The sequence below is a fragment of the Talpa occidentalis genome, unplaced genomic scaffold (assembly GCF_014898055.3).
Source record: "Talpa occidentalis isolate TD23 unplaced genomic scaffold, MPIMG_talOcc4v2.1 talOcc4.15, whole genome shotgun sequence".
Taxonomy (NCBI): domain Eukaryota; kingdom Metazoa; phylum Chordata; class Mammalia; order Eulipotyphla; family Talpidae; genus Talpa; species Talpa occidentalis.
Window position 1 is genome coordinate 286,336 of NW_023601543.1, and position 26,721 is coordinate 313,056.

At 53.2% G+C, this 26,721-nt stretch overlaps 2 protein-coding genes across 2 annotated transcripts; both read left to right on the forward strand.

Annotated features, from left to right (window-relative positions):
- The first annotated feature begins 4,460 nt into the window (after positions 1-4,460).
- CLIC2 (chloride intracellular channel 2) lies at positions 4,461-14,057 on the forward strand. Its single transcript, XM_037511730.2, has 6 exons — positions 4,461-5,549; positions 9,470-9,579; positions 9,699-9,824; positions 12,509-12,615; positions 13,035-13,216; positions 13,550-14,057. Exons 1-6 carry the CDS (start codon positions 5,493-5,495, stop codon positions 13,706-13,708), a joined length of 741 nt encoding a protein of 246 aa, XP_037367627.1. The 5' UTR covers positions 4,461-5,492; the 3' UTR covers positions 13,709-14,057.
- A 6,918-nt stretch (positions 14,058-20,975) lies between these two features.
- RAB39B (RAB39B, member RAS oncogene family) lies at positions 20,976-25,563 on the forward strand. Its single transcript, XM_037511731.2, is given in 3 exon segments — positions 20,976-21,042; positions 21,045-21,216; positions 23,359-25,563. Coding segments are annotated over 3 exon segments (639 nt in total). The 5' UTR covers positions 20,976-21,002; the 3' UTR covers positions 23,786-25,563.
- The last annotated feature ends 1,158 nt before the right edge of the window (positions 25,564-26,721 follow it).

Below are 26,721 nucleotides of genomic sequence, written 5' to 3' on the forward strand. Positions count from 1 at the left end.
GCAGGAGGTTAATATTCATTGATTTTAAAACTCAGTGATGCTCAGAAGACAATACTCTTCAAATTAATGTATATAATCAACACAGTCCTTATCAAAATTCCAGCAGGTTTTTTTTTTTGGCAGATATTACAGGCTGATCTTAAAATCAGTGCAGATATCACAGACTAGCCAGAAATATTCAAAAATAAGGAAAAAAATGGAAGCCTTTTCACTCCCTGATTTTGAAACCTAGTATAAAGTAGTTACGGAGCATGGTACCAGGGTAGGGATAAACATTTAGATGAATAAAACAGAACAGAGAATCCAGAAATTAGCCCTTATATTTAGAGTTCAATTTATTGTTGACAAAGGTGCCAAGGAAAGAACAGTGTCTTCAGCAAATGGTGCTGAGACAACTGGATACCCACATAAAAAAAAGATTAACTTACACCCTTACCTTACACCAAACAGCAATATTAATTCAAAATAGATCAGAGACCTAAATGTAAGAGATATAAATTATCAAACTTTTAGAAGAAAGGATATGAAAAAAAATTCATGACCTTGGGTTCAGTAAAGAGTCATTAAATACCAAAACCACAAACCGTAAAGGGAAAAAATGAACTGAAATTTATAAAAATTCCAAACCTTTGCCATTCAAAACACACAGTAAGAAAAAGTGAAAAGACAAGCCATAAACTGGGAGAAAATATTTGCAAGTCCTATATCTGGGGAGGGTGTAGAATCTAGAAGAGCTCAAAAACAAAAAGGCAAAATAAGCTATTTGAAAATAAGCAAAGGACATGGGCAGATATTTCTCCACATCATATATGCAAATGGCCAATAAGTGCATTAAAATAGGCTCGACCTCACTAGTGATTAAGGAAATACAAATCAAAGCCATAATGAAGCATCAGTTCACACCTACTAGGAATGCTAAACTCAAAAAAGTAAATGGTGGTGTTATAGGACAGGGAGAGGGGCAGCCCAAAACCCCGCAAACCTGCCTGTTCTACATGGGTTCTGCCATCCGCTGCATCAACACAAAACATAGGAGACTTTAATGGGAAGGAACTTTAATAAAACTACGAAACAATACAGGAAAGGCAAAGAGTCTAGTTTCTAAATGAAGCACCCAAAGTGACCCGTCCCCTCGTGGGTAAAAGTCCATCCATATGGGATTGGCCCAGAGCAAGGCCCCAAAGCCTGCCCCAAGTCTAAAGCCTCTTCCAGTGGGACCCACAGAAAAGGGTCAGAAACAACCAGACAAGGCCGGAAGGAAAAGAGCAAAATCAACATCAAGGTAAAAACTGCCATTGTCACCTCCCCACGGGTCTCACCCACGTCTGTGTCACCCAGTCCACGACCAAAAGACAAGCGCAGTTTCTTCACGTGTCTCTAGGCTCCATGCGCCTCTTCCAGGTCTCCTGGCTCCATCCTGCTTCTCCCTTCCTCAGTCTCTTCTGCAGCTTCTCCTCTCCCTGCTCAGCTCCACCCTCCCTTGGGTGGGGCAGAGAACCTCCCCCTTTCCTTGGGACCACCCTGTTACAGTGGGAACATTCGGGATCCTCACAGTGGCTGGTGGGAATGGGAAATGGAGCAAACACTGTAGAAAAACCGGTTTGGCGGTGACTGCAGATGCTCATTATGGAGTGATGTGGGTCAAGAAAGGAAAATTCTCCTTTTGCTCTGCTGGAAGCTCGACCTTTGCCCGCGGGGCCACCTCCAGGAGGTTGGAGCCTAGGAAACATCGGCTCACACGCCCCACCCCGAGAAGAACCCAGGGAGGCACCAAGGAGCAACCCGCAGTGTGCAGAGCAGCTGAGTTCCCAAGTTGAAGAGCGAGGAGCCGAGAGGCTGGCCTGGCTGCTGGCACCCTCTAAGGCAAGACTCTGGCTGCCCACACGTCTGCCAAGTGCAGGCCGGCGTCCATGGTGTGAAACGGAGGGGTGGCTTTGAAGGGACAACAGGCTCCTCATTTACCAGCGGGGAAGGTCGGCCAGATACAACCTCCCTCCGGTAAGTGGAAGCGTGAGAACCTAGAGTCTGTCTGTCCTGGTTCCCCACGTCCCATCCCTGCTCGTAAGCGCCCCGCGCAGACACCACCACCAGCCAGGCGGCCTCAGGGGCCCGGTCACATTTTCTTAGTTCTTTTTTTTTTTTTTTTTTAAGATTTATTTATTTATTTACACAAGCACTGGGTATAGTCAGAAGCGCGGGAGGGTGAGAGAATTCACCAGAGCCAGAGCGGGGAGCAGAGCAGGCAGAAGGACCAAAGTACACTGCTGAGGGGAGCAGCGGGCGAGGCAGGAGAGGTCTGCGCGCCATGTGGGAGCCCCCCTCCAGTGGCCGGGGAGCAGCCGGGGATCGAACCGGCGCCGCAGAGGCTGAGGGCAGCTTTGCAACCCAGCGCTCAACCGCTGCGCCACCAGGGAGGCCTTCTTAGTTCCTCTTTTGCCAGCCCTTGCGTGCACGCCACTGCAGTGACTGCTTCAGGGACACGTGGCTCCTGCGCCAGGCACTGTAGGCCGCGGGGCCCGGCTGGGGGCTGCCCAACGCGCACGTGCGCACAGACGCCGCCTCAGCCCGGGCTGAGAGCGCGAGGACCGGCCGGACGCACGGGCTCTGACGCGCAGGGGGGCGCCCGGAGCCCGGGCTCGCGAGGGCCGAAGCGACGCGCCCCGGCGGCCCCGGCAGGCACGGCCCGAGAGACAAGCGGACACCGGGCCCGGCGGCGGCGGCGGGGTCCCTTCCGCGGGGGCCCGGGACTGGAGGCCGCTGGGGGCTGAGGCCAGGCGGGGCCTCCGGGCCTGGCCGGTGGGAACAGCGGTTCCTGCGAGGGCGTGAGGGCGCCGCGAGGGCCGGCCGTGGAGTCGACCCCCTGGGAGCGACGCCGAAGGCGGGTGGGTGCGAGTCGCGCCGGCACGTGCAGGCCTCCACGATCCTGGAAGCCGAGTGAGAAGCGGCGAGTTCGGCCCCACGGCGTCCCGGGGCGCCCCGCCGCGCGCCGAGTCCTTGCGGGTCGTCACGCCCGGGCCGCGGGGGCAGGAGCGGCGAGACCCGGGGCCACGATCACGGCCCGGCCGGGTCGGCCAGGATGTCGCGACCCCAGCGCGCCTCGTGGCCCGGCGCTGCCGCCCGCGCGCGGACGCCCGGCCCCGCAGCACACCCGCGGGGGGAGCGCCCGGCGCAGACAGAAGCTCTGGTGGCTCCTGCCCACGGCACCCCCCGCAGGGCCGACCCCCTTCAGGGGCCTGGAGTTGTTCCTGGAAGGGGGGCGGCAGGAGCGGTGCTTCCCTCACCCTGCGGCGCCACCGCGAGTCCGTCCGTCCGTCGAGGCAGGCGCGCCTCGGAGCCCTGCACGCGCGCGCCCTTCCGGGGTCGCCGGGGACACGCCCCGTCAGCCGCCCGGGCGGGCGGAGGACGCGCCCGTCAGGCCTGCGGGCGGGGCACCCCGCGAGCGGCTCTCGCCCGGGCCCGCGCGCCGATCGAAGGCCGGACGGACGGACGACGCAGGCCGGACGGACGCCGCCGGCCCCGCGAGAAGAGACGGGCCCCGGCGGGCGCCGTGAGGAAGGAGGCGGCCGCCGCCCGCGGAAGGAAGGAGGAAAGGGAAGACGCCCGTCCCGGCCGGCTCCGAAGGCGAAGACGGCAGGAGAGACGCGTGCGTGCGTGCGTGCGGCAGCCGACCTCCCGGGAGGAGCGAGACGCCGCGGGCCTCTGCGAGACGTGGGGCCGCGGCCCCGGCCTCCATCGCCCGAGAGGAGCAGCAGCGAACGGCCCGGGCCTGGCGTCTCGGCGCGGTCTGTCGCGGGGGGCGCCCGACACCTCACGGAGAGCCGTGAGCGCTGGGCGCCCCCCCCCCGCCGCCCCCCCCCCCCCGGGGCCGGTGGTGATCCTCGCTCCCGGCCAGTGCCGTCCAGCACCCCCGGGGACCGGTGGCGACCGTCCCTGACGCTGTCTGGGTGAGGCGGCTGCCGCTTGTGGGTACCGCGAGCTCCTCGTGTCCCGTTTATAAACTAAGCCCGAGGTCTCTGGCACTTGTGTGCGTGGGTGAGACCCAGACAGTGACCTGCCCTCTTAGCGGGCACTGTCCTTTGTTAGGCTCTGGCCCCTCCGCCCCTATCGCGTGGGCGTTGTATTGCTCTGGCCCTTGGTTTTCCTTCTGGGGCTTTTTGGTGCCTCTCTGCCATCAGAGCCCTGGCAGGTGGGCGCCCGCGCCCATTCCGTCCAGCCATCTGCCCTCCTGCCTTGTTGCCCTTTTGTAGCCCTCCCCGCCCCTGTTTCAGTCTGATGTCCACCGGTTTGACACTCTCCCTTCAGCCTCGGGGGGCGGGGGGGGCAGGGTCTTCGAGTGCCGTGCACGCCCAGAACACCTGGCCGCCCGTCAGCCCCTCCTAGCCACGGCACCTGCAGTTGTGGCACGGGGCAGGAGTCACGTGGAGCTCCTCGGCCCAGAGAGCCTGGATGGGGGCCATGGCAGGCACACGTGTCCCACAGGGGTGACTTGTGTCATAGATGGGGGCTCATCATGGCTCCCAGCTGCTGGGTCCCTGCCATTTTGGCTCTGGGAGGAAAGAGACTCACCAAAGAGGCTTCTCAGTCCTGGGGCTCCTGCCCCCCCCCCCACCTGTGGGTGGGACGTGCAGCTGCCAGAAACAGTGGACACAGAACGAGGCTCTCCAGCCACCCCTCCGGGGTGGACAGGCAGAGATGTCAACCAGCTCTTGTTTCTGATGCCATGGCCCAGCACAGGAGGCCATGGGTCCCCTTCCACACTCCCAGAAAGGAGCAAGGCCAGGCGCCACAGGATGGCGGAGCTGCCCGCACCAGCAGATTTGCCCTGGTTATAGAGAAGTGAACGGCACAGCCCAGAAGGGACATCTGGCTGTGTGAGCAGTAGAAATGGGGTGGAGACATTTGGTGAGGTACTTTTTTGAATCCCCTTTTAGACAGCATTGTTAGATAAACATCCTTCTCAATGATAAAAGCCAAGTCATTTCTGGTCCTTTTCCTGGAAGAGGTTTTTGCGGCTGTTGAGTTACAGGAACAACAATCAGAGCCCATTTTCTGGGCATGGAGCCCAGGGCTGGAAGGGAGGCTCTCGAGAACATCTGTTCGGCTTGATAGATCGATGCCAGCGTGGTGGTGCATGTTCGTGTCTGTGTTTCTCCTCTGCTGACTCATGGCATTGAAGCCTCTGGAAACACCCCACCCTCCTAGCCAGTCTGTTTACGCACACCCTCGGGCTCCTCCCTAATGCAAATGTTAGGTCACGAGGAAGAAGGAAAAACAAATTCAAGAGCTGCTCTGAAGCATCTAGAATTCTTTGCATCCTACCTCTTGAGAAAAGAGACTGCCTTGAGGTCTGACTCAGCCCAATACAAGCTGGGCACTCCTCTTAAAGCACCGACCTTCTGTAAGCCTTTGGCTAAAACTGGAAGAAAAGAGTCCACAAGGACGGTGACCAAGCCGGACGCAGGGGACTGACAGTTATCAAGAAAGACATAAAAATGGCAGACGTGAGGACCCACGCGCAAGCGGACCCTGAGATTGAGCTTTTTGTCAAGGTGAGTTTTCCGCTACAATGATATCCAGAACATGGTCTTTCTTGACACTGGGCCTCAGCTTCTAAAAGAACATGGGCCTCCCCGGTGGCGCAGCGGTTGAGCGCTGGGTTGCGAAGCTGCCCGCGGCCTCTGCAGCGCCGGTTCGATCCCCGGCTGTTCCCCGGCCACCGGAGGAGGGTCCCACATGGCGCGCAGACCTCTCCTGCCGCCCGCTGCTCCCCTCAGCAGTGGACTTCAGTCCTTCTGCCTGCTCTGCTCCCTGCTCTGGCTCTGGTGAATTCTCTCACCCTCCCGCGTTTCTGACTGTACCCAGTGCATGTATAAATAAAAACAAACAAATAAATCAATACATAAAAATACATGCCTCTTTAAAAAAAAAAAGTCTAAAAAAAAGAACATCAACATCTGGGCTAGAGACAGGAAATAATTTTGTGACTCTACTCCTGCTCTGAGTCCTTGCCCAGCTGAGATCACAGCAGGGAAAGGCCAGGAGGGACGGTGGGAAGAGCACTCGGTGGCTTGGTAGTCTGAGCAACTGAGATTTTTTTTAGTGGCTTCCCATGTGACCTTGGACAAGTCCCTCTTTCCCTCTGAACCTTCTATACGATGAAAGAATTTGACAAGATAATCCTTAAGGACTTTCCAGCTCTCACAGTCTGTGTTTTATAAGATAGGATTTGGAAAACCTGAATTTGGGGAGAAGGCCCAAGAATGGCCATACAGCTCCATTCCACAAAGAGCCCAGGCAGAGCTTTCTAGAATCCCCCACAATGGACAAACAGCCCAGCAGGTTCCCATGGACACTATAGGAGAGAGTCAGGGCTGGTGTGCCTCATGTGGGGGTCTGTGCTTCCTCTTTGTGGTCTGCCACGGGTTGCTTTTTTATGTTTCAACTTTTCAGAGAAGCCCTTTGGAAACCCCCCAAGCAGGAGAAAGGAACATGTGTTTCGAAATGAGCTTATCAAGAAAGATTAATAATCCCAAGTAGAAATTACATAGTTTCCTAAACCCTTGCTTACATTAGCCTTTTCTGTGTATTTTCATTGCCTATTGAAAGTATTAAGCTTGATAAATAATAACAACAGACTCTCACCATGCCTGGCCTACTGTAAAAACCCCATATATTATCTCATTCAGGAGGTGGGTTGGCAGTGGTGGTGACACCAGCAGGGCGCCCCCCACTGGAGTGGCATTCCCATAGTTGTAAGCTCAGGCAAAAATGTCTCGGTAACTTGCCTCTAGAGCTAGGCAGCCTCAGGACGGCTCCCAAAGACATGAAGTAAGGAATGCTTGTCAGATGCGAGCTTAAACATCTGTTAGCGAAGTAATACTTTCACAATCGTTTTAAATGATTTAACAGCTGGCCAGACATACACACCAAGGCCATAACAAACTTGCCTTTTCAAAAGTAGAGGAGAGACTCTTGAATTCCTGCACAGCAAAATAATCCAACTAAGTGTTTGCTGGGATCCAGCACGTGACTGCTCAGGCAGGACATAAATTAGCCTTAACTGGACAAGTGGCCCTGGGGATTGCTTTACCATCCAAACCAAGGCCCTGGCTGTTCGCAGGATGACTGAAGCACTCTCAATCTGTCTAAGCTGTCCGTTCCATCCAGTGAAGCTTCTCTCAGTACTTGTTAACACTGATCTTCACAGCAATTTGGATAGAAGTGAGTAAATCACACATTGGATGAGCAAATGTTGAATTACATAACTTTCAGGTTATGTAGTCATCTATTGAGTACTTAACTACCTGGAAAGCGTTGTGCTTAGCAGCTTATCATTAACCCGATTTTACGGATATACTAACCTAAAGCAAAGAGTGTCCAAGTCACTTTGTCCAGGGTCACACAGCTAGTGAAAGGCAGGCTTTAGAATCTAATTTCTGGAAGTTCCATAGACGACCCCAGGAGGGGGGCATGGGGCCTGATGGTGTGCAAATGTTAATGAATGAGTTAAAAAAAAATAAAAAAAAAAACTGGTGCTTACCAAAGATGTCTCACTTATAGATAATGTGGTGTCTTTCTGAAGAGTCAACGAATCTGTGATTTCTCCAGCTACCATTAGCTGTGGCTTCTAGACCCTACCACAAGCACTTTCTGGTCACAGAGGCTGTCCCACACCGCATACAGATTCATGTTGCCAGGGAGAACATTGGCTTCCAGTTCTGAATGATTTGGGCAAGAACTGAGAACAAATGATTTTCCAACATGCATTTTATTTTCTCTAAATGCAGATTTTATCTTGTCAGTGTGTTGTTCATTGTTTAATGGAGGTCTTTTATTCTCTATCCAACGCTGTAAAATTAATTTTAATAGATTGGCACATAACACTATAGAATCTGACATGTAGTCCATAATTCAGAGAGAAATGTTTTGTCAAAAACATCTTATCTGGGCCTCCCTGGCGGCGCAAGGGGTTAAGCACAGCACTGTGAAGCTATCAGCAGCCACTGCAGCACAAGTTCAATCCCCGGCCAGCCCAGGAGCTACCCATAGGGCACAGCAGACCTCTCCTGTCTCCCCGCTGCTCCCCTCAGCAGTGGATCTCAGTAGATCCGCCTGTTCTGTTCCCCCACTCTGTCTCTAGTGAATCCTCTCACTCCCCCACCCTGCACCTCTGGCCTACACCCCAGTTCTTGTATGCATAAATAAGTAAATCTTTTTTTTAAAAATCCGTGTAGGAAGGAGGAAAGACATGATTCTCTTCTTTAAATATTCAGACTATTTCAAACTATCTCAGAATTACCATAAATACTGGCTTAAAAATGCAACACAACGATGAGGTGGGAGGAAGCAGCATTAGAAGGTGGGCTTGGGAGCACGCGCTCTGCACTTGATTTCCTTGAATGTACAACAGGAGCCGCAGGGCAGCCCACCTCACAGGCTTGTCTTCACTTGAGGACCGAATGAAACAAGCAGTAAGACGTGCTCACTAACACAGTAAATGCTCAGGAAGATGCCAGGCAACCACAGCTATTTGTGTGTGTGTGTGTGTGTTTAGAAACTTCAATCACAAACACAAGAGAAAAAGTTGTTCTGATGAATGAACACATCCTGTCTTTTCCAGCTAAAGACACTGAAGAGGTAGGTAAATCATCAGCCAGGCTAGGGAATTTATATCCTAAAATTTTACGTGCTTGCACTTGCAGTCAGCACATTATAAACAGAAACAAAGCGGCCTTTCCTGTGAAGCTTCCCTGCACCCCACATCTCATTGTCTGGCCTTTCCTTTCGCAAAGGCCGGCCACCCTTCCGGCTGCCGGTCTCTTCTCACACCCTGACATCACAAAAGATCAACAATAAACATTATTTCCTCTGTCATACCCACTGCTAGGGAAAGGCACATTTGCCAAAAAAAAAAAGGGGGGGGGTTGATGGCTCCTGGGATTTGGTACTGCCAGAAATGACGGAGACGAGCAGCCGTAAGACGAAGTCCTCTACATCCTCTACAGACTGACTCGAAAGAGGAAAAAAATAGGTTCAAGAGATGAGAGGTGCTGATGGCCTGGACTTGGCAGTTAGCACCCCCCGGGGTCAGACAGATAGCAAGCAGCAAGGAAATGTCGAAGGAATGAATGAATGCTGTGATAGCTGTAGAAAACAAGAGAACTGAATATTTGCTGATGACGTATTTAAAGTAGCAGAATCTTTGGAATATCTGACATGCGTATCAGTAGGAAATGGTTATATAGGTTCTGGTAACATATAACATTAATTGTCATTATTATTATTTACTCATCGCAGCATTTTACACATAACGAGATCCCTTGATTCCCTAGTGCTCTGTCTGTGGTTGACGGCGCATGGCGGGAGATGCACGGTTTCCAACACAGGCTCGGGCAGTGAAGGCGTTCACGGGGCTCTCAACACACTTGTTGAGTGACTGTGTGAACGAGGCCTTTCTTTGTCTTAATAGGCTGGAAGTGATGGGGAGAGTATCGGAAACTGTCCCTTTTGCCAACGGCTCTTCATGATCCTCTGGCTTAAAGGCGTTAAATTCAATGTGACGACTGTTGATATGACCAGGTAAGAGAAATCAGAGCACACTTCGTGCTGGGGACGGAAACTGGCCACACCAATACATTGTGGCTGTTTGCATCAGGCTTTCTCTGGAGCCTAATACTGCTTGTGTTCAATGATTCTAGAAAGCCTGAAGAGCTGAAGGACTTAGCCCCAGGTGCCAATCCTCCCTTTCTGGTGTATAACAAGGAGTTGAAAACAGACTTCATTAAAATTGAAGAGTTTCTAGAGCAGACTCTGGCTCCTCCAAGGTACAGCCTTTTTTATTGTTCTTGAGATCCTCTGTTCTGTTGGCTGATGTATTGCAGACTGATGGTTCCTTTTTTTTTTAAGATTTATTTATTTATGCATACAAGAACTGGAGTACAGGCCAGAGGTGAGTGAGAGGATTCACCAGAGAGAATGGGGAGCAGAACAGGCGGATACACTGAAATCCACTGCTGAGGGGAGCAGCAGGGAGACAGGAGAGGTCTGATATGTCACGTGGGTCAGTTCCCTGGCTGGGGATTGAACTCGTGCTGCAGTGACCAGCAACAGCTTGACAGCGCTGTGTCTTTAACCACCCCCACCACCACCACTACCAGGGAGGCCCAGATAGATGGTTCTTCTTCCTAGATATCTTTTTCAACATCAGACCTCTCTTTTGCTATGTTTCTAGAAGGGCAAAGAATAGAGTTGGAGATCTGGAAAGGGCAGGTGAATTCAGACCACATTGCATTTCAGCCACTGCAGAGTTGGCAGCACAATTTCCGACAGGGCCAAGGATCCTGGGGTTCCCCACAACAGCTGGTGTCTGAGAACTCAACTCAATTCTGACATTTTCTGCCCAGAGGCAGCATCAGGGTCCACAGATCTAATTTGTAATCATCAGGGCAACCATGAAGGAAAGGACTCCAAAACTTGAGTGAAACAAACAAGGAGAGCAAAGTGCTCACCAGAAAGTGCTTCACATAAAACAGTAACGGAGCCACAGAGCCACGAAGTAGACGGAAGCCAGAAAATAAGCCCCCCGCAGCGCGAAGGCTTATGAGGTTGTTCGTGTCCCGCAGCATTGGCAAAGCCGTTCGGGCAGGCCTCCCGGCGGGCACCGACAAGCAAGTCTCAGACACCAGCGGGGCTCTGAGGCGTCCACTCCACCCAACACCGTCCTCTTGCAGGTGGCAGCACCAGGTGCCACGGGAGGGGGCTCGCTGTCCCCAGACCACCCTCCCTGCAGACGCCGGTCATCAGCTGGGTTGTCACCCCCACTTCCGAACTACGGTCCAGAGATCCGAGGTCCCCGTGGCCCGCTCCTGGGCCTGGAGGTGTCCATCGTGAGCCCAGACTGAGATCTGTGCTGCTGACCGGCTGGCTATGAAGCTGGGGGTCCTGGGGCGCCAACTCATTTGGCTGAGCAGTCCCAAGACTCAGGCAACCCATCGTTACGGGTCCTGATGTGTCACAAAGGCTGCCGCTGGGTCCCCACTGACAGCCAGATGCGTGCGCTGGGGAGGGATTCCGGGACGGTGGGCAGCTTCCGCCCTCCCCAAGCACCCGCCTGGCGCCAACCTGGCTGGCCCTCAAGTCCAGTTCTGGGGGTTTTGCGGATGCTTCGGAGGAACTCGCTGGCCGCTGAGCTCAACCTCCTCAGCCCCTTGCTGAGGTGCTTCATTTCAGTTAGAAGTTGCCTAGTAGTTAGCAGTCTAGACCTTTACTTTGTGTTTCTTAGACACATGCTTTTTACTGTATCTAGTACCCCACAAACATTTGCTTGGTCCTCTGGAGCATGGCCGGTTTTAGCCTTGAGGACATTTGCCAATCTGAGACTTCTCGAGGTGGGAAAATAAATAAGACTAACCAGAAAACTGCTGAAGAGGAAAACAGGGCTCTCCAAGTCCCTGACACAAGAAAGAGGAGCTTAGTGCCTGCTAGGGTGAGGGCTCCCGGCTTTGACTGCTGTAAGTGAATGGTGCTCTCGCTCTCGCATAAGATGACCCGGACCTCCACGGTTTCCGCCATGTCGGCCATTCAATCAAAATAACTAAGATGCAACAAATGTACAGGACCATATGGTGGAAAAACAAGAGTAAAAAAAGATAATATAAATAAACCAACAAATGATCAAGATGCTGGAGAGACCTAAGAAGTTTATATAACCGTGACTGACATATTTAATACAATAGAGGGAAGCGTGGAGAAAATAGATGTAAAAACAGACTTTCACTAAAGAATTAGAGTGCACTTTTAAAGAACAAAATGAAATTCTATTACTGAGAAATACATTATCTGAAGTTAATAATTGATGGCACGGGTTTAACATCAGATGATCCACAACCCGAGAGACGCTTAGTGAAGTAGAAAACAATGAGCCGGGAGGCAGGACATACCCAAGTGAGGCAAATAGCTAACAGAGCATTAGAGACATGTCAGATGTGGGGCGAGCTCTACCGCATGTGTAATTAGTCTCACAAAGAGAAGGGGCAGAAGCAATATTTGATGATGTGATTTTCATCCAAATTTGAATTTTTTTTTAAACTACCCACAATTTCAAGAGGGCCTATGAACTCAGACGGGGGGCTCAGGAGACTAGTGCAGGAACAGAGGCTTCGAACCCAGCCAGGGGCAGTGAGGTGTCCGCAAGTGGCCAGATTTGAGGGACATTTCTGGAAGGTGAGCTGGCTGGCATTGCCGATGGGCTAAATGAAGGGACGGAATCCAGGAAAATGATTTGCTAGTGGGTTTGTTTACTAACGGAAAGCGAGTTCACTGAACACTTTTCTGTATCTACTCGTGATCATATGGTTTTCTGTATTTGATTTCTTGACATGGTGAATGACAGTGCACCATTTTATTTCGTTGTGGTAAATGATTGTTTCTCACCACCTCCCCTGTGCCCCGTGAGCCTTGCTCCCTCCTCCTTCCCTCTTGTCAGAAACCTCCATTGTCTCCCATGCAGGTTCCCCCACCTGAGTCCCACGAACAAGGAGTCCTTCACTGTGGGCTGTGACCTCTTTGCCAAGTTCTCTGCATATATCAAGAATACGCAGAAGGAAGCAAATAAGGGTAAGCCGCGTTTCCCTAGATCTGTTCTCCTCAGCCACGTGCTTACTCTCACATACTCACCCAGCTACAACAGGATTTCCCTGAATATAGAGTATATGTTTGGGACTATTCTGCCCTTCCTCCTGTGTCCCCACCTCTGAAATTCTTTTGCATGAAATTTTATTTGATTCACCTTCCAAATCCTGTTTGCCTTTAAGATCTTTTCAACCCGAAGCCACTGCCATGCCCCGCACATGTCACCTGACTGTTGTCTCAAAACCCTAGTCAGGGAACGTCCAAAGGGTAAGCAGCCCCCACGGCTGAGTGTCCTGTTAGCTTCTGAGACTAAGAAGCAGCAGTGAGTGTGGAGACGTAGCCTGAGGGGTGTCTCATATAGAGACACTACATGTGTCAGTGACCCTATGACTTCTCTGCCTCAGATTTCGAAAAATCTCTACTCCGAGAACTGAAGCGTCTGGACGACTACCTGAACACCCCGCTCCTGGGTGAAATAGACGCAGACAGCGCTGAGGAGCTCGCGGTCTCCAGGAGATTGTTCTTGGACGGGGACCAGCTGACACTGGCCGACTGCAGCCTGTTGCCCAAACTGCACATTATTAAAGTAAGTCTCCGCTGGTGTCCACCGTCTCATTCCCAGAACAGGGAGGATGGCACCACTTCATGGGAAATGAAACCATTTAAGGCAAGTAAACGCCTCGAACTGCAGGCCATGGAACCACGTGGCCGTGGGTCTCACTGCCAAGTGTTCGTTGGGCAGAACTTACCCCTCCCCAGGTCCTATGCCCAACACCGAACACCCGACGTGGAACACACTATGTGTAGCCGCAATCGCCAGGGCCAGGGCGCCTCGGTGAGCTCACATTTCCCCACAGCAGGCCAGGGCTGGCATCTTCTGCCCCCAACTGCCTTCCTCTTTGTTGTTCCCAAACCCTAGGTTGCTGCCAAGAAATACCGTGACTTTGACATCCCAGCAGAGTTCTCGGGGGTGTGGCGCTACCTCCGCAACGCCTATGCCCGGGAGGAGTTTGCCCACACGTGCCCTGAAGACAAGGAGATCGAGCACACCTATGCCAGCGTGGCCAAGCAGAGTTAGGGCGGCTCCTTCCACAGAAAACGCCCCTTTCTTGTCATATTTCACTCATCGCTGCATTAGAAAACCTTTAGGATATAAGGATACAAAAATGCTATTTTCTCTAGCTCAGGCCCTCCTGAACAGCAATGCTATGTTTTCTGCATTGAGTCAGCGCAGCCACTGCGGGCTGTGTCTGCAAGGCCTTCTTGTTTTCGCTTCAACTTCTTTGCTCTCGTCTCAAATGACACACCATCAGCAGCAACTTTTGCTCTTTGATTGAGTCCCTAAAATGCATCATGTGTAAGCTCAGATGTCTGAGGCCCACCTACTGCTTACAAACTTTCTAACAAAACTGGCAAGCTGACCACAGATTGGGGGGGGGGGCGTCCAGGGGGAGGGAAGAGCCCAGGGATGCTGGGGACGGAGCTCGGGCCTGGTGGTGGGAGAACAGCGGGGTTGGCATCTGAGGGAAGTCAACTGACCAATAATGAAAGACATGGGAAAATAAATGAGTTCATTAACATAAACTTTCTGTATAAATCATTAAAACAATGTTATATTTTATCGCTTTAACGCACGAATGAGTGTATTAAATGAGTGTAGTCCATGAATGAATAGTGACATCAGAGAGTGAGCACATGGTAGAATCAAACCCTAATGGAACGATCGTGAAAAATCACTGCAGGGAAGAGCTAAAAGAAACTTCTCTAAAGAGGAAATGCAAATGGCCAACAGACATGTGAAAAAATGTTCAACATCACTTGTCATCAGGGAAATGCAAATCAAAACTGCCATGAGATACCATCTCACACCAGTGAGAATGGCACATATTAAAAAAACTAGCAACAACAAATGCTGGTGAGGGTGTGGAGAAAAAGGACCTCTCCTGCACTGCTGGTGGGAGTGCAAACTGGTCCAACCACTATGGAGAGCTGTGTGGAGATTTCTGGACCTACTAAACATAGAGCTTCCATAGGATCCAGCAATTCCACTCCTAGGTATTTACCCAAAGGACACAGAAACATCAATTCCAAAGAGCACCTGCACCCCTATGTTTATAGCAGCACTGTTTACAATAGCTAAGCTTTGGAAACTACCCAAATGCCCCAAAATAGATGACTGGATCAAGAAGGTGTGGTACATATACACCATGGAATATTACTCAGCAATCAAAAAAGATAAACACATGCAATTTGCAGCAACATGGATGGAGCTGGAAGGGATCATCATGCTCAGCAAAATAAGCCAGAAAGAAAAAGAAAATTACCGGATGGTCTCACTCCTAGCAGGAATCTAGAAAACTTAAATAAGGGACCAGGAAAAAGAATAACTATAAGAAAGTGAAAATCAAAATCAACAAACAACTATGAACCAGAGACACTCTATGGAGGGTGGGGGGTGGGGAAAGGAGGGCTTCGGGTCAAAATAAGGGGGTTGTAATTGTATGGGGAATATAAAAATAAAATTTTAATTAAAAAAAATCACCTGCAGGAAGAGATCAGGACCTCAGGATGTGGTAGGATGTGTTTAGAGCTCAGATCTTAGGAAACGTGACTCTGATCTTATGACCAGAATGTTGCTGCTAAATGAGCAAGCGTTTGTTAAATAAGACATGATAAAAATAAAAGAGCACAAGCAAATATATGGCAAAGTTGCAAAGTAAGTTGTATGTGTTATTCTGAAATAAGGAGGAAATTCAGAAGCTGTACTGGCCAAAAGACCATGTTGCTGTCCATAGAAGACTAAGGGACAGTTAAAATAAATCAAATCTGAAAACAAAAGTTGAACATGAGCCTTGCTCTTTCAAAGGAGAAATAAACTTCAACCTCAAAAGAGGAAGACTCGGCGCTGTCACACCAGCGCTGTTACAGGTCCAGAGGAGGCCACCACGACTCCATAGGCTTAGCATCTCCTCAGATGACATTAACATGATTCAGTAATGGTGTAGTTATCCATTAATAATGGTATTATTAATCCTCACAACAACCCCACAGCTATGTAAAAACACAACTGTCAATGCAATTTATTTCAGAAAAAAAACATCAAGAGACAAAGTAGCTGTTTGAAAGGAATCCAAGGGACAGACAGACACATATGGACAGAGTCACAGCCAGGAAAGGAAAGTCAATTCATCTTCATGATAAAACACTTTATACTTGGGGTTCGCTTCTCCTTGGGGCTCTAAGATCCTAAGAACACAGGCATTTCTGCAGATTTGTAGCTCTGCCCCTGTGAGACTCTCAACCATCTGGGCCTCAACCTGCTGTGGACTTTCAGTCAAGAGATTGGCGGTCAGGGCCAGGGAGGCCAGTCAAGTTGAGTGTGAATTGCTCTGGTGCGCTATGAAGTTATCAACTATCGTTCCTTTGTCTTTTTCTAGGTCCAGAATAATTGTTAATTCAGAAGTAGTTGCTATAATTATTCCCAGTTTACAGCTAACAAAGCAGAGACCTGGAGTGGTTTGACTTCATATTTACCTTTACTAGTGCGACAAGTGACGCTCAAAGAGGTTACACGCCAGCCTGGTGCGTGCTAAGACCTGTGACTGGAAGCCCCATTTCAGCAGCAGGATGCTCCGCCCACAGCAAACACACAGGGCAGCCTCAACTCTTGGGCCTTTGTTTCCCAGACGCACCCCGAGGCTGTGGTCGGGAGCCTGTTTCCTCTGTGTACTCGAGGATTCAGGCCTCACAGCCAAGTCTTGGAACCACCTTTGAGTTCTTTTGTGCATCTGGTCTCTATCAAGTGAGGTGGTCCAGCATCCAGCACCAGTTACAGAAGAGGCTCTCCTGGCTACGGTGTATGCCCTGGGTCCCTTCGTCAGCAATAGATCTCCCAGGGGCTACAGTTACCCGCTCTGGGTAATCACCAAAAAACACAAAAACACTAGTGTGAACAGATACCTGCACGCTCATTTACTGCAGCACTGTTTCCAATAGCCAAGAGCTGGCAACAACCCAAGTGCCCACTGACCGGTGACCCGCCGGGAGGATGCACACACGCTTGCAGCACCCCTCGGTTGTGGAGGATGAAGGCCTGCCACGTGCAGCAACAGGGAGGAGCCTCACGCAAATTCTGCTCCGTGAAATGAGCTCTCAACAGCTCTCAGTGTTCTGAACTCCCAGCGGGATCTCACCCAGCGTCCATCGCCCTGCACACTCCCACTCTACTCACCGCCCAGCTCCACAGACCCCTGTGCATGTTTATGTGCTCGTGAGTGACACCAAACTCCATTTGTGTGCTCAGGCTGCCCTCACAAGACACCGTGACTAAGGAATTAAACAGGGCCTCCCCGGTGGCGCAGCGGTTGAGCGCTGGGTTGCGAAGCTGCCCGCAGCCTCTGCAGCGCCGGTTCCATCCCCGGCTGTTCCCCGGCCACCGGAGGAGGGTCCCGCATGGCGCGCAGACCTCTCCTGCTGCCCGCTGCTCCCCTTGTTATAGGACAGGGAGAGGGGCAGCCCAAACCCCGCAAACCTGCCTATTCTACATGGGTTCTGCCATCCGCCGCATCCACACAAAACATAGGAGACTTTAATGGGAAGGAACTTTAATAAAACTAGGAAACAATACAGGAAAGGCAAAGAGTCTAGTTTCTAAATGAAGCACCCAAAGTGACCCGTCCCCTCGTGGGTAAAAGTCCATTCAAATGGGATTGGCCCAGAGCAAAGCCCCAAAGCCTGCCACAGGTCTAAAGCATCTTCCAGTGGGGACCCACAGAAAAGGGTCAGAAACAACCAGACAAGGCCGGAAGGAAAAGAGCAAAATCAACATCAAGGTAAAAACTGCCATTGTCACCTCCCCACGGGTCTCACCCACGTCTGTGTCACCCCGTCCACGACCAAAAGACAAGCGCAGTTTCTTCACGTGTCTCTAGGCTCCATCCTGCTTCCTTCCTTAGTCTCTTCTGCAGCTTCTCCTCTTCCTGCTCAGCTCCACCCTCCCTTGGGTGGGGCAGGGAACCTCCCCCTTTCCTGGGGACCACCCTGTTACACCCTCAGCAGTGTCCTTCGGTCCTTCTGCCTGTTCTGCTCCCCGCTCTGGTGAATTCTCTCACCCTCCCGCGCTTCTGACTGTACCCAGTGCTTGTATAAATAAATAAATAAAAATAAACCTTTAAAAAAAAAAAACTAAGGGATTAAACAACAGGCGATGCTTCCTCGCAGCCCTGGAGTTCAGAGACCAAGGACGATGACAGCGGGGCTGGGCTGGGCTGATGCCGCCGCCTCCTCGCGCTCGTGGAGTTACAAGCGCCCTGGCTGCCCCGGTGCCTCATTGAGCCCTAGTCATATCCAAAAGGCCCCACCACCAAACACAGTCGCATAGGGGGACAGGGTTTCCATGTACCATTCGGCGCCCAGCGTGAGATGTCCAGCAAGGGGCCCGTGCCCCATCCAGTCCTGTGGCTCACTCTGCGCCAGATTCTGCAAACTATCGAATTAGGGTGGAAAGAAAATACCGCAGAGAAGCAGAATTGAAAAACAAGAGGCCACTTGTAGGAAAGAAGGTATGTGGACACCAGATAGTGTTTGCAGTAGGTTTTCTTTCTCGCAAGTTACAGCCCGAGAGTGATCAGCAGGAGCGGAAAGGCCTTGAGACACTCATGTCAAGGAAAGGACACCCCAGGAATTCAGCCAAGCTGGAAGGGCAGACCTGGTTTTCATAAGTTAGGGAACTTCAAAAAGGCTACTACTTCTGAATTAACAATAATTCTGGACCTAGAAAAAGACACATCCCGCTGCAGCCTCTGCAGCGCCGGTTGGATGCCGGCCGACAATGGTCCCACATGGTGAAGCAGACCTCTCTTGCCATGCCCGCTGCTCCCCTCAGCAGTGGATTTCGTCAGTCTGCCTGTTCTGTTCCCCGCTCTGTCTGTGGTGCATCCTCTCACCCTCTCACACATCTGGCCTGTGGTGAGCAAGGTGAGAAGTGTAGGGAGCAAGGGGCCGGCAGCTACGGTTGACCTCTAATTACTGAAAGCAAAAGTCCCCTCCACATAGGAAAATAATTTTAAATGCCATGGCAGCTGCAGGCATGGAGTGCAAGGAAGTAACTTGAAGTAGCAGTCTTCAAAAGGTATGACTTGTAAGGAAGAAAAAAATACCAAAAAAGTGAGAAGCAACTTTTACTAAGTTGGTGTTGCAGAGAAAGCGAAGCAAAGAGCAAACGCTTAGCAGCGTGCAGGAAGAAAAGAGAGTAAGAAATGCCATAGGGACATGACTCCCTGCACCACCAGCACACAGTAGACTTGGCAGTTTGATACACTAGGGCAAAACTTTAGACTAAGAAAAACTCAGAGAAACACTGAAGACTCTTCTGTAATCCATATGGCATGACGACTCCCAAATCAGAAAACATTTAACATCCTCAGTTGGTAAAACATCCTAGTTCAGAAAACACCCCTGAACTGCACACTTAAAAGTGACTAAGATGGGCCTCCCTGGTGGTGCAGGCGGTTGAGCCAGCGCTGTGAAGCTGTCTGCAGTCTCTGCAGCGCCGGTTGGATGCCAGCTGACGGGGGTCCCACATGGCGCAGCAGACCTCTCCTGCCGCGCCCACTGCTCCCCTCAGCAGTGTGTTTCAGTCAGTCTGCCTGTTCTGTTCCCCGCTCTGTCCCTGGTGAATCGTCTCACCCTCCCGCACATCTGGCCTGTACCCTGGTTCTTGTATAAAAATAAATAAATCTTTTTTTAAAAAAGTAAGTAAGATGGTTAGTTTTGTGTTATGTTTTTATTGCAATTGTTTTAAGAGGTTCCAAAAGAATCTGAGTAAAGACCAAAAAGAAAACTAGAAAAAGTGGAGCAAAGTCAGTGAAAGAGAACCCGAAAAAGGAAGCGATAAAGACAAAAGTAGGTAGTAACAAAATAGGGAACGGAAAAATGACAGAGCTAGTTAATGATGAGTTATGACAAGTTCCAAGAAGTATGTCTTGACTTTACCAAAGAAAACATCTAAAGTGCAGTTTATTAGGTTAAGGCCTATAAAATGGAGTCAGGAGGCCATTAAGGAGGTGAATCTTAGCTACATCTTCTTCCTGTGGAACAGACTCTTGTGAACCTCAAAACTGACAGCCTTCCTGGAACAGCACCCATTTCTCAGCAACCAATGTGAAACAGCAGACTTGGGGACTTTTGAAGCTAAGTAGTTTAACAATCCTGTAGATAGAGGATTTCTGCGTCAATTTTTATGACCTTCGTCCTCTTCCCTTCTGAGAAGCCCTCATTTGCTGGGCAATGAAGGTACTTCTTAGTTCTCTGTCTCCGGGGTTGCATTCCTGAAGACCCCCAAATAAGCCACATACTTGTCATAGCCTGCACCTCTCCTTGAGGTTCCAAAGCACGAGAAGTTGGACCCAGAACTCTTGAGCTCCACCCTACCACCGACAGGGGCCTGGGGAAGGGGCGGTGTTCAAGGAAAAAGTGATAAAAGAATGTTCCTAAGAGGATGGTTGGGAGTCGGCAGAAGGGCACAAGATGTCAGCGCGGGGCCAACGAAGAAAGACATGAGTTCAGGGCGATGTGCGCGAGGTGCGTGAGGGCAAGAGGCCTGTTACACGCGTGCCGGGGTGCTGAGGGCATCTGACGTGCAACGCCCGGAGTGGGAAACAGCCAGGACTGGTGTCTGCCTAGCGCCCGGTGATGAAATACTAGGGGACCCGCCGCAGAGGCTGGCCTAGCCCGGAGACGTGACGGGGCGGGGGAGCGGCAGGGCGAGTGGGCCTCAGGTGCAAACGCTGCTTTCTCAACGCGAAACCCGGGAGGTGGCGCGGAAGCGCGGGGGGGGGGGGGGGGGGGGGAAGGGGGGCGGAAGCGACGGGTCTGGCCGCGGACGCTGGCCTCGAGCTCCTGAGTTTTCAAGACCAGGAATCACTTCTGCAAGCTGAGGTACGGGGCTCATTCTCTTTGCCTCCTGCCCGTGTCCCTGCGCCGGCGTGTGCGCTTCCGGGCCACAGCGCCCGCCCGCCCGGGCGCCCTCGTCCGCCCCTCCGGCACCGGCGCTCCGCCCGCCCCGCGGTCCGCGAGCCTTGGAGGACGCCCGGGGCGGACGGGCGCGGCTGGCGGCGGGTCCGCGTGCGCCGCTCTTCGGGGCAGTGCGGCGGGCGGCGCGGCTACGCAGGGCAATACGGCGGCCCCGGCGGTGATGAGTCAGTGCGTGGTGCTGATGCTGCTGCCATTTCATCACCTCCGCGGCGCAGCATCAGCCTCCGCGGCCCGCGCCCGGGCCTGCCCGCCTCGGCCTCCGCGGCCCGCGATGCTCTCGCGGCCGGCCTAGCCCCGCGCCGCGCCCCGAACCTGCGGGCGCCCCGGCCGCCGCGGCCATGGAGGCCATCTGGCTGTACCAGTTCCGGCTCATTGTCATCGGGACTCCACGGTGGGCAAGTCCTGCCTGATCCGCCGCTTCACCGAGGGCCGCTTCGCCCAGGTCTCCGACCCCACCGTGGGCGTGGATTTCTTCTCCCGCCTGGTGGAGATCGAGCCGGGCAAGCGCATCAAGCTGCAGATCTGGGACACCGCGGGCCAGGAGCGCTTCAGGTGCGGCGGGGAGGGTCTTCGGGCCGGCTGGGCCTGGGGCCGGGTCGCGGCGGCCCCAGGGCCGGTAGGCTGTGCCCGGGGCACCTCCAGCTCGCGGGAGGTCCCGCGCGGCCACAGCCTCGCCCTGGTGCGGAAAGCGGTCGATCCTCCGCTGGCACCACGCCTCCGGCAACCTGCCCCGGCGGCGAGGCGGGCGGGCACCTACCTGCGGGCGCCGTCCAGGCCGCCCCACACCGTCCCGGCGCGTGCCGGGGCCCGCCCGCGGGGGTAGGCATAGGTGGGTCAGATACGGGTGCACAGACAGCTGTGTTACACAGACGTACGTGCGTCTGTGCGTGCGTGCGAAGTAGACCCCGTTGATGGATGCCCCTGGCCCCCAACACCGCACACACGAGGCCGCCCGCTGAGCACAGCACCAGGGAATGCCTTGGCAACAGGACGGCCCTGGCCTCTGAGAAGTTGTGCACTGGCACAGGCCGCCGCTGCGCGAAGACGGCCCACTCCCTGCTCCAGCGCCCGCCAGGACGAGGCAGTGTGCACGGTGGCTCCTCCCGTACAGCCCTCGCTGTCCTTTGTCATCACAAGTGGGAGAACAGGGGGGAAAGGCTACCGGGCGGGGGAGGACCAGGCAGCTCGGAGCCCAGGAGCGGAAGCCGCGGGAGAAAGAGCAGCAGTGAGTAGGCAGCGCAGCTGGGTTTTGGGCTACAGTCACATGGACCTACCGATGCCATCACCCCCTTTTGCTCTGTGGGACTCACGTTCGTAGAGTAGACAGGACACCCTTGCAAATTTCAGTCTCCGGCTTTCCCTCACAAGCAGCCCGGCGCAGGCGGCTGAGCATGTGTGCCTGGCACTCATCATAAATGGAGCCGTGTCTCGTGTGTGTTTGCTGGAGCCTCAGTGTGACCAGCCCTTTCGTATCCACTTCTTACTGCGTGATGTTAATTTGTAAGAGTTCCCTGTGGATCAAGAATATAAATCCTTCTGTGTCACCAAGGCAAAATGCTTTCCCACCTTGTCATTTGTCCTTGAAGAAAAAGATCTTCGATGTATGGAAGGTTTTCATTTTTATGTAGTCTCACACTGTGCTTGCAAAGCCTTTGTCACTTTCTAAATCTTCATGAGCCACTAGCACCGCATGTCAGGTTGCCTTTGATGCCTAAGCAAGCTGTTTGCGGAGCAGGACCTCCTTTCCAGGCCCAGCCACCGGTCTGCACAGGGAGGTAGAAGCACCTTCACTGGGGGTAGAAACACTTTCGGGCCCGGGGCTGATCTGCCTGGATCAAACTTGTTTGTGAGATGGTTCTTACCACCCTCTGCTCTGGGGGCATCGCCCTGTGAGTCCAAAGCCTTAAGCTATTGAGACTCTCACTGTTTAGGAGACATTAACCCTAAAAACAGACCTGGACCCCGGGCAGCACAGTCTAGGGGAAGTGGCGCACCCTCGACCGCTGTCAGCGCGCACACAATGAGCGCCCAAGTCCGCCCCTGCCCGTGGGGCGGCCCATCAGGTCCCTTCTCTGTACAAGACACCGCAAGTGTAGAGCAGAACTTAGAAGCTTCAATAAGTCCTGTCATTGGAGGCGGACACGCTGGCTGTCTCAGCAGCGTTTCCCTGTGGGGGGGCTCCTGAGTCAGACTCACAGAGATGTGCTTAAGGGCCTAGCACCCCGTCCCCAGGTGGCTTGGGAAATACAGGACAGTGTGTATTTGTGCTCACAGGAGAGAGGGAGGACTCCCGTGGGACTGAAATAGGCAGAACTGGGAGAGAAGCATTATAATAAGGGGCAGACAGAGCACCACCATATTCGTTTTCATTCTAAAAATTCCTGCTTCAACTCCTGTGCCCTCCCGCTCACAGGACCCTCACATCTGTGCCACACAGCGGCCTGTGACCCAGTTGGCCCGTCTCACAGGAGAGGTAGTCTCAATTACTCAGAATTAGTTGTGGAAATGCCTGCAAATCCATAAGCAGCCCCTCTAGATGCCGTGTCAGTTTTGTGCGACTAGAAGTTTGCCTGTCATCACTGTTACTGAATGACATCCGCAGTCCCGTGTCAAAAGAGGGAAAGCCCTTTAGACCAGAGGACAGTGTCAGAGTTTGGGCCTCACTTGACCCCTCCCTTCTCTCTTGTGTTCTAGATCCATCACTCGGGCCTACTACAGGAACTCAGTTGGCGGCCTTCTCTTGTTTGACATTACCAACCGCAGGTCCTTCCAGAACGTTCACGAGTGGCTAGAAGAGACCAAAGTGCACGTGCAGCCCTACCAAATCGTGTTTGTGCTGGTGGGTCACAAGTGTGACCTGGATACCCAGAGGCAGGTGACTCGCCACGAGGCCGAGAAACTGGCTGCTGCGTACGGCATGAAGTACATTGAGACGTCGGCCCGAGACGCCATCAATGTGGAGAAAGCCTTCACAGACCTGACGAGGGACATTTATGAGCTGGTTAAAAGGGGGGACATCACAATCCAGGAGGGCTGGGAAGGGGTGAAGAGTGGGTTTGTACCAAACGTGGTTCACTCTTCGGAAGAGGTGGTCAAATCAGAGAGGAGGTGCTTGTGCTAGTGAAACTACGCGCTCCTGCCTGACCTCAGGTGATTGAGACGAGGAGACCTGAGTGTGACTAAAGAGAGGTTGACCTCCATTTTGGATACTGGGGGCTGGGACAGGCTGTGGGCGGGGCCTGGGTGCTGTGACGAAGGGACTGAACCACTGATGTGGCCTATGCCAGGCAGTGGCTGCTCTTTGTGCCCTTGGGGACTGGGGCTTGGGGAGCTGGGCCCCCAGAAAAGCACCCCCACAGACAGGACAAGTGGTTCTTGGTCCTTCAGCTCATTCATAGCTCATGAACATGTAACATGTCAAGGGGGCAGACCATCACACTGGGAACAATTCACAGGACTAAGCATGTCCAGGCCAGCTTCGGCGGTGAGAACGGCCCACACCAGGAGTGCTGCGCTTTGGACAAAGGGTAGCAGGTAGCTTTACAGAGCACATGTGCAGGCAAGGGGTGCGCGCCTGCTACTCCTAAGACCCTTTCAAGGTGAAGTACAAGCGGTGCAAATATGAGGCGCGAGGCCACGTCCACAGTTACTGCCACACTCAAGAAAACATGGCAGCAAGAGGACGAGCAGCTGTGTGCAAGTGGGGTGTGAGGAACAGAAACACTGGAACCCAAACACCCTACCTCTTGCCCCCCCCCCCGAGCACCATGGGGTTCCCTGCAATCCAGGAGACCCCACCTGTGTCTGTGGGCACCCGGGGCAGTCCCCTTCCAAATGCGACGGTCACGTTCATGACTAGTTTGACCATCATACAGGACTGTGAGGCTTCTTCCCCATTCCACACGAGAGCAAACCAAGAGGCAGGAGACTCACTCGGCCACTCGCTGCCTGGCTGCCGTCCTCGAGTGTCAGCTCTTAACTCAGGGGACAACATCAGAGATGGAATGGCTGGCTGGAGGTCGCCTCACCTTCTCGAAGGAGGGGACACTTTACGTTACTTCTCGGATGGTAGGTAGTTCAGCAAAAGCCATACTTTCCACAGGGAGGCAGGGAGTGTGAACTGCAACATGAGTGTGACTGAGTCTGAAAGTCTGGGGATTCACTTCAGTCAGAACAAAGAAGCCAAATGCTGAAGATCGTGGAAATGAACCCCTGGGGCAGCCTGCAGCACCCACGTCACTCGTTCCCTGCGGCTGGACTTGGCTGTGGTCATTCTGTCCAGGCTTTGTGGTTGCGGAAGGCAAATGAGAGAGGCTGCACGGACCGGGTGATCACAAGATGTCATACTTAATTATGTTTAGGAAACTCTGAAAGCAAGATTATCCAGTGGATAAATACGATTTGACTGGATTCTGTCAGTTCCAAAAAAGGATAGAAACAGAAATTCTCTATGGTTTTCTTGACTAAAAATACATTCTATGTATACTTTTCCCATTCCTTACATTTTTTTAGGCAGGTTTTAAAATAGCATAGATCCAGCAGAGATGGCCAAGCTTAATTGCTTAAACAAGTTCTAGAAACTTTAAAAATCATTTTAGTAGAATTCAGTGCCATTGTCACTGCACTCAGTGGGTTTTAGAAAATAAGTGTGGAAGAGCCAGGTGTTAACACCATACTAAGGACAAAGCTTTAGAAGCTATTTTACTACATAGGTAAAGAAAAGATAAACTAACCTGTCACAATGACCACAACTGCATGTTGGGTTAGATCGTCTCCTATTCCAGAACAAATGTGCTGTATCCTTTTCCTCGCCTTGTCGTGCGCTGTGATGAAACGTGGATGAAAATATGCTTGTATTTAGTAAAGCGGTTGATCACGTGGCCGTGTGTCTCGTCGCTGTTTCCGGCCTGGGACGTCCGTCCGTGGGACTCGCTGCTGCGGCGCCCTGGGCCTCCTGCGCACGCGTGGGGGAGGGAAGAAAACCAAGACGTCTCCCTCTGAGGCCGGGCGGAGCCGGGCGCCCCGGAGCGTCGTCCCTGGCGTGGCCGGGAGTGGGCGAGGGAGGACAGGAGCAAGGAAGGGCGCCCAGGGCGGCGGCACGGACCGCTCCTCGCCGCTGGAAACGGCTCGGTTCCCCCCCGACGCCGGGGCCTGTCTGTTCCGCAGCCACGAAGGCCCTGGATGAGCCCGCGAGGTCCCGATTCCTGTCCCCGCCTTGTCCCTTTCCCGTGGACCCCGGGTCCTCGCGGGCAGCTGCCTGTGTGACCCCTGCACGGCAGTGGCCATGCGGCCTCCGGCCCCGCGCGCTCAGCCCACAGGCTTCTCCGTCGCGCGGGCGGCAACCGCGGCCGAGGCCCCACCGCTCGCGCGACTCCCGTCACCAGCACATCTGCCCTGCGCGGCCACGCGCCTACGGCTCGTTCCACAGGCGCTGGTTGCCCGAGTCGCTGGGACGACGGCCTGTCTCCCCACTTGCACTCACCCCACCGGCGACCCCCGGCACGGCGGCTCTCATGCTCGCACAGTGCCCTAGCGGTTCCCACGGGCTCGGCCTAAAACACGAAGCTCCCCGTGGCCTCCAGAGGAAGTGCATTCTGCCCGCACCCCGTCTCCGCGGCGGCCTGCTCGCCCAATCAGCGCACGGCACGGCGGCCACAGCATCCCCATTCCCTTTGCTGAGCATCTGTGGGTCCCACCTGTAGTCCAGCATTGGGCTCCCTGGGGCCCAACGAAGCTCAGGGTTCACAAGCGGGGAGAGGAAGCGTCGGCGAGAAGGGCAGGGCTGGGCCGGCTCACGAGAAGGCGTGGAGTCCTGCATCAAGCCAGTGTCCCCCACCAGGGCTCCTCCCTGTAGTCGACTCCACCCCAGAAACTTGGGGTCCAGCCTGAACTCCGCACTTCCCCTCACCTCCCCTACCAATCCCGCTCTGAGGCACCACACACTATCTTCAAAACACATTCGAGTCCTTTCTCTCCCTCCCCACGGCCACCCCTCTGCCCACGCCCCATCAACTCGCTCCTGAACTACTCTGACATCTCCCCAACGGAGCCCCCTGC